The 7,597-nt window shown below is 33.6% G+C and overlaps 1 protein-coding gene across 1 annotated transcript; it reads right to left on the reverse strand.

The window, feature by feature from the left end:
* Nucleotides 1–2,134: 2,134 nt before the first annotated feature.
* LOC128289266 (ATP-dependent DNA helicase Q-like 5) lies at nucleotides 2,135–4,877 on the reverse strand (the record flags this gene model as incomplete). Its single annotated transcript, XM_053025039.1, is given in 10 exon segments — nucleotides 2,135–2,188; nucleotides 2,313–2,384; nucleotides 2,471–2,524; nucleotides 2,817–2,895; nucleotides 2,985–3,147; nucleotides 3,150–3,176; nucleotides 3,179–3,195; nucleotides 3,303–3,427; nucleotides 3,531–3,584; nucleotides 3,662–4,877. Coding segments are annotated over 10 exon segments (1,713 nt in total), but the record flags the coding sequence as incomplete, so codon positions are not given.
* Nucleotides 4,878–7,597: the final 2,720 nt, after the last annotated feature.

Here is a 7,597-nt window from a genome sequence, read left to right on the forward strand (position 1 = left end):
TAGATGAATTTCCCATTGCTATTAGAAAAGGGATTAGAACCTTACAAAACATCCCTTGTACTTATTTTTGTCTTACAAAAATTTGTCCCATAACCACAAAGCCTTTCTTACTAGCCTAAATTCTATCTCCATTCCCAAAAGCAAGATCCGAGGCATTAGAAGATGAGAATTGGAAAAATGCCATGAAGGTTGAAATGGAAGCTCTTAAAAAAAAAAGACATGGGACTTGGTGAAATTACGAGAGGAAAGAAACCAGATGGGATGTCATTGGGTGTACACAGTGAAGTATAAATCAAATGGTTCCTTGGAAAGGTACAAAGCAAGATTGGTTGCTAAAGGATACACTCAAATGTATGGAGTAGACTACCTTGAGACATTTGCCCCTATTGCAAAGATGAACACTTTGTGAGAGTGTTGTTGTCACTAGCTGCCAACCGAGGCTGGAAATTACAGCAATTTGACATAAAAACGCCTTTTACATGGTGATCTTGAGGAGGAAGTCTATATGGATGTTCCACTAGGATTCGGTCCAAATACGAGACTGGTAATTTGCGACTAAAAAGGCTTTGTACGGACTAAAAACAGTCCCGAGGGCTTGGTTTGGAAGATTTACCAAAGTAATGCTCAAGTTGGGGTATAAACGAGTCAAGGAGATCACACTCTTTGTAAAACACTCATCTTCGGGGAGTGATGCTTTATTAGTCTATGTAGATGACATTATAGTGATGGTGATGACCGGAAGGAATGGAGAATTTGAAGAAATGCCTAGTAAAAGAATTTGAAGTCAAAGAACTCGGAAAGTTAAAATATTTCCTTGGTATGGAAGTGGCACACTCTGGGAAGGAATCTTCATATCTCAGAAAAATAAATAGTTGATTTGTTGACAGAGAGGCAAGTTGGGATGTAAACCAGCAGACACACCCATAGAGGTGAATCACAGACTTGGAGATGCACTAGAAGATGCAGCAGTTGATAAAAGTTCATATCAAAGACTGGGAAAGCTTATTTACTTGTCTCATACCGACCGGATATTGCCTATGCAATCGGTGTTGTAAGTCGGTTTATGCACAACCCCAAAGAATCACATCTTAGAGCTGTATCAAATTCTATTTAAAAGGGGAGAATTTAACCCTTGAAGCCTATACTAATGCAGATTATGCAGGTCTATGGTTGATAGAAGATCAACCTCGGGCTATTGCACTTTCCTAGGAGGCAATCTTGTGACTTGGAGGAGTAAAAACAGAATGTTGTGGCTAGATCTAGTGCGAAGCTGAATTTAGGGCGATGGCTCTTGGAATTTGTGAGCTATTATGGCTAAAATTATTTTGGAAGATTTGAAGATCAAGTGGGAAGGTCCAATGAAGTTGTATTGTGATAATAAGTCTGCTATCAATATTGCACATAATCCAGTTCAACATGATCGATCGAAGCACGTTGAGGTTGACAGACATTTTATAAAGGAAAAACTGGACAGTGGCTTAATTTGCACTCCATTTGTGTCCATCGATGGTCAACTAGCGACATACTTACCAAAGGGTTGTCGGAAAGTTGTTTCAAAAACTAGTAAGCAAGTGAGAATGGATGATATCCACTTCCCAGCTTGAGGGGATGTCGATTACAATTTACTAATTAAGGAATATTTAAGTGTATCAAATAGGATTCTGTAAATATTTTACTGATTACTATCCCTAATTTTGAGGCTGTTTTTTTTTAGACAGCATCCTTAGAGTTAGTCTGTTTCCTAGTATGGAGTTTCCTAAGTTAGGCTTGCTATGTGTATAAATATTTATGTAATTTCTTATGAATGAGACGGAATAGAAAAAGCCTGTTCTTAACAACTAATCTTTCTTTTAGCAGGATGGGTCAAACCTCAGTAAAGATTACAACTAGGGAAACAGAAGTAGAGAGGAGCAGCAGTGACATACCCTTTCCTAACTCACTAATGCACCTAAATTTAAGACTAGATTTTATGTAGGTATAAGAGGGTACTACGGCCTTAACCTAGGATGATCAGGTAAATTTCAACTAACCCCTACATTTGAGCTAAGCCCAAGTGGAAAAAAACTAGACTAGATTTTATGTGAATACAATGCAGAGAAACCACAGAATTTATGAGTAAGCTTTTTCTTCTTACAGCGCCAACATCCCTCTTGTCAAGCCCCATGCCAAATGCCACAGTTGCAACAACCTTATAAAAGATAGACAGTTATTGAGGTACTTGTTATGACCATTAAAAGCTTTCATAAGGAAAAATAATTCATATTCACTGCAGAATACAGATATTGCAGTGAGACTGGATCGATAATTCTCACCACTCTAATCTTGTTGGCACAAAATAGCTCCTGTATGCTACGATCCCTTGCCAGCATACCACTATGGTAACTCTACATGAACATTAAAAATAAGCTTGCAAGAAGCCTGGAACGTACAGTAGATGGAAAAAATTACGCAACAATATAGAAATAGTCACCTTTGCAGAGATATTGTTATCACATAAGTACCTGCTTATCACATCAGTTTCAGACTGCAAAATCCAGTGCAAGTAGAAATTACTAATGGCCTGAGAACTATACATGGACTGCATAAAATAAAAGCAAATAGCCACAGTAATCTGAGACCAGAAGCATTACAAAATAGTTTGTTTCCTTCCAAGTAAATTTAGTAGCAGAAGATGCTAAATTGCTTATACAAGTGATCTACAGAATCAGCATAAATGAGTTATCCAAAAGCAGAACTGCTCAGAAGAACTAGGCATGAACATCCAATTGAACAGAGTAAAGTAATTCAAAAATGAAAAGAGTCAGTACCAATCTTACCTGAAATTTGCAGTAAACAATAATGCTTTGAGCTTCCAAAAAAGGAGAGGACTTCATCAACTTTAGCATATCCTTCATTCTATGATGTTCAAACTGTTAGAAGTATATTCATAGGATAACCTAACCCATGAAGTGGAACTAAATTAAAAAAACCAGCATGGGACTTGCCTATTGCTGCTCAAAGACACTGATAACCATAGATTATCCCTAACTTGTGCCTTTTGAATGAGATTTGTTGAAGAAATCTCTAGAGCTGACATGATAGACTGCAAAGTTGTGGTTGTGGCAGTTGCAGTCATTGCAAGAATGCATTCAACATTGAGTTTGGCACAAGTAAAGATGCCCCAAGCCGCATGTATGAGGGCGGAAATTATGCGACCTGTATATTTTAAATTCATTTTGATGCAAGTGATATCAAATAAGTTTTGTTGGGCATTGAAGGGTACAACCAACGATAATCAGAAGAAAGCTAGTTCAACAACTCACCATTCAGATACACAGTGAGCTTCATCAACCACTACAAGTGATACAAAGTTAGGAGTAGAGTTAGGAGTAGAAAATATTGACAAAAAGTCTGCATTCAAAAACCTTTCTGGTGAAACAAAGAGCACCTAAAACACAACCCATGAAAACATTAGTTTTGGGGCAGTAAAGCAATTCAAAATTCCAACATACATAATATTCACCAAGAATGTTCTAAAGCGGTAAACCCACTTTTATGCTCCCTTCTTGGACCATCCTCAGTGTCTCAGCAGCCTCTTCAGGTCCCTATTGAGTTCAAAAACCACATTATACCACCTATCAGTTACTAATAATTCTTAATGAGAGAAATAACCCAGTTCTACCTGACTGCTAGACAAGAGACCGCCTTGAATCATAGGGGGCAACTGTTTCAATTGATCAATCATCAAAGCCACCAATGGACTCACCACCAACGTAATCCCCGGAAAAACCACTGCCGGAATCTGATAGCAAAGAGACTTCCCAGCTCCTGTTGGCAAAACTAGCATCGTTGATTTGCCAGCAAGAATCATCTTGATCGCTTCCAACTGTCCATCACGGAATAAATCGTAGCCATAAATAGCTTTCAACAACCTCACCAGGTTCTCATCCGACACCGCGCTTCGAACCGCCGAAATCGCCGCTTCAACTGACTCGCATCTACTCGGTTTCTCTGCTTTCGACTGCAACTTGATTTCCGACACTAAACCTTCTTCGTCGCAAAGGCTTCCCGTATCGACTTCGGATTTGACTCTTCTCTTGCTTCTTTTGAAGTACTTTGATTTGTAAGAGTAACTATTCATCTTTTTACCTTTGGCTGTGAACTTGCGTTTATAGCCATTGAAATTGAGCCTCACGAAGTTACCTTCTTCGCTGCGCTTTTGTAATTTAACTGGGGGTAAAGGGGCATCTCCTCTGATCAAATTAGGAAGCTTCTTGTTACAAGTTTTGGTAGAACCCAGGCCGTCAGAGCCATTAATTTTAGGTTCGGCGGTTATTTCTGGTGAGGTTTCCGGTTCGAAATTGAGGGAAGGTTTACAAATTTTGGAGAAGGAGGCGCGACGCGTGGAGAAGAAACCGGCGGGGAGGGTTTCAAGGGAACGGCCAATGGAGATTGGATGGGGTTGATCCGACGGACGGCGAATCTGGAAGGGAAAATTACCGACTGGAGAAGGGAGGTCCGGTTGTTGAATGGGTTCAGGTTCAGGTACGGGTTCGATTTTATCGTGTTTCGACGAAGATGGCTTTTTGAGTTTGAAAATGATATCCAAATGAGAGGAGCGTTTGGTACTTGCGGTAGATTTGTAGGAGGTAGGAGGTTTTGGAGGCGGTTGCGGTGGCCGCCGCGGGAGTGGGTCTCGTGGAGGAGTGGCTGATATATGTGATCCGTCGGAGTCTGAATCGTAGTCCATGTCTGTCAACTGAGTCACTGAGACAAGTAGAGGCGGTGAATGGCCGACTGCGGAGACCTCAGCCGCTTTACAATTTTTTGCGCTAAAATTTCCCGCCTAAAGCTTCTTTTTATTATTTTAATGTAACATATACTACTTATCCCTTCGAATTAATTAAATTACAATAGTAGGTTGTTCGTGAAATTTTATTTTTATATATAGATTTTATTTCTAATTTTATTTTGATTATTAATTAGTAAATGTAAATTGTTAAATAAATTTAAATATTATGACTATTGAATAATTTATAGTAGATTTATTTTAGATATGTTTATGGGTCAGTTATTTGTTCAAGTCTAATTAAATTTTAAAAAGGATTAGACAAAAATTTTAGAAAAAATGGGCTTAAATAAAAATATTAGATCCGTTTAAAATATTGGTCGGCTTAGGCTTGAACATTTATGCTTGAACATTTATGACTCAAGTCCAAACCAAATGATTTTAAGTTTATAATATTTTATATTATGTTATTTTGATATATTATATATTTATAACATATAAAAATTTTATACTAAATATATAATACTACTCTAATGTAACTATTAAAATAATATTAGAGTGAATATATAAAAAGTTTCAATAAATAAAAATATATAAATTTATTAAATATTAAATTAAAATAATATAATTAAGAAGTGATTGCGTGCAATAGTGAGATATATTACACTCTTAAGAGAAAGATTTAAGTTCGAATCTTGAAGATGATATTGTTTGGAGGGGCAACCACAAACACTAAACATGGACCGTAAAATGGACATGAAGAATGTCAAAACGTATATATAAATATTTTTTAAAAATTAAAAATTAATATGAGCGGGTTTAAAATGGGCTTAGTTATTCTTTTATAAATATTGACAGCTTAGGTAAAATTTTAGACTCATATTTCGGTCGGGACAAACTTGAATAAGGATAAAGTATGTTGATATCATGCTTAAACCTAATCCACTCTTTCCCATTAACATCTCTAATCTACTTCATCTTAATAGCGTATTTAATTAGCAAAAATAGTGATAAATTTAAAAGACCTTTCTTAAAAATTATAATTACTTATTATAAAAATATAATTTTCAAAGCTTCATTAAAAATTATATAAAATGTGGAGGGATTTATGTTACAATTTTTCCCTTTGCAAATGTTTTGTTTTAATATGTCAAATTTTTATACTGTGAATACATTCAAAATTTAAAATTTTATGGTAAACTACATAGATGATCACTTAATTATAATTTTTTTCATTTTAAGTATTCAAAATAAAAGTTACAATTTTAGTACCCACGTTATAGTTTGGTCATTTTATCATTCGTGTTAAAATAAAAAAGGCAACGATATGACAGTAAAAATCAATATAATAACAAATTTAACCCTCAAAATTTACAAATGATCTCAATTTAATCATAATTCTAAAAAATTCAAATATATATAATTGTTCATAACATATAATAATATATAAAATTTAAAATATACAAAATACATTAATATTTAAATAATATAATAAAGTTAAATTTTATATTAATATTAAATAAATAAAAATCTCTCCACCCCTCCACCGTCCTCTCACTCTCTACTGTTGTAATCCGATAACAACCCTTTATGATATAAAATAAATTTGCCCTTTACAGTTGCAAAGCCAGGGGGCTGGCCGGGTCCGGACCCCCTATCTAGGCCATTTACAATTTATAAAATTTTAAATTAGTAATGATAAAATTGTACTTTGGCCTCCCAAAAATAATAAAAATTTGATTTAATCTTTTAAAAATTATAAAGATATAGACTATTAAAATTATGAAATTATATTTTTACTATCGTAAAATTATACAATTTAATTTCGACCTCAAAAAAATTTTCTAGCTCTACCACTGGTCCTTTAGATCTCCTTTTTCCATTTTTGTTTATTTAAAAAATTTATTGAAACAATATTTTGAAATATTATAGTAACTTTGATAATAAATACGAAACATAAAAATAATATAAAATGACAAAACAGCAGTTTACATAATATAAAATGATAGCTGATATTAGGTAGAAAATGCCCCTCCTGGATATCTAAATTGAAATCATACAATAAAAATTTATTTGACGGATATGCATATATGCTAAGACTGCAACTAAAATTCTTATAATAAAAAGCAAATCAATTTCCGTAACAATATCGGTATTCACCCTCTGCAGAGAGGAGAGGGACGTGAGAAAGGGAGAAAGGGAGATTTAAGTGGGGAGGATTTTTATTTTATTTAATATTAATATAAATATTATTTTATCATTATATTCTTTTGAAGTTATTTATTTATTTTTATGTATTATTATTTCTCATCAACAATATTTTCTATTTTTAATTTTTTAAAAATAATTATGTATTTTCATATATTTCTTTGAATGTTTTAGAATTAAGATCAAATTGAGATCATTTGTAAATTTTAAAACTTAATTTTTTAAAATTATAACTAAATTGATATAATATATAAAAGTTGAGAGCTAAATTAATTATTATATTGATTTTTTAATTGTCGGGTCACTTACCATTTGTGATTTTAAGGTGAGTGACCAAAATGATCAAACTATATAAAATGTGTGCTTAAATTGCAAACTTATTGTTTTAGGTGCCTAAAATGTTTTTTTTTTTATAATTAGATTAATATTTGTGTAGTTTACCCTAATGATTAATATATATTATATCAATTTTTTTAATATATATTATATCAATTTTTTTCTTATAAAATAGGTTGGATTTATTATTAAAACATAACCCAAGTGAATAACATTAGGCAAGTAAACGATTACACTAAATGGAAGTAAAGAAACCCACCTAAAGGACGCCAATTTCTCCAAATA

This window comes from Gossypium arboreum, unplaced genomic scaffold, assembly GCF_025698485.1.
Source record: "Gossypium arboreum isolate Shixiya-1 unplaced genomic scaffold, ASM2569848v2 Contig00904, whole genome shotgun sequence".
Lineage (NCBI taxonomy): Eukaryota > Viridiplantae > Streptophyta > Magnoliopsida > Malvales > Malvaceae > Gossypium > Gossypium arboreum.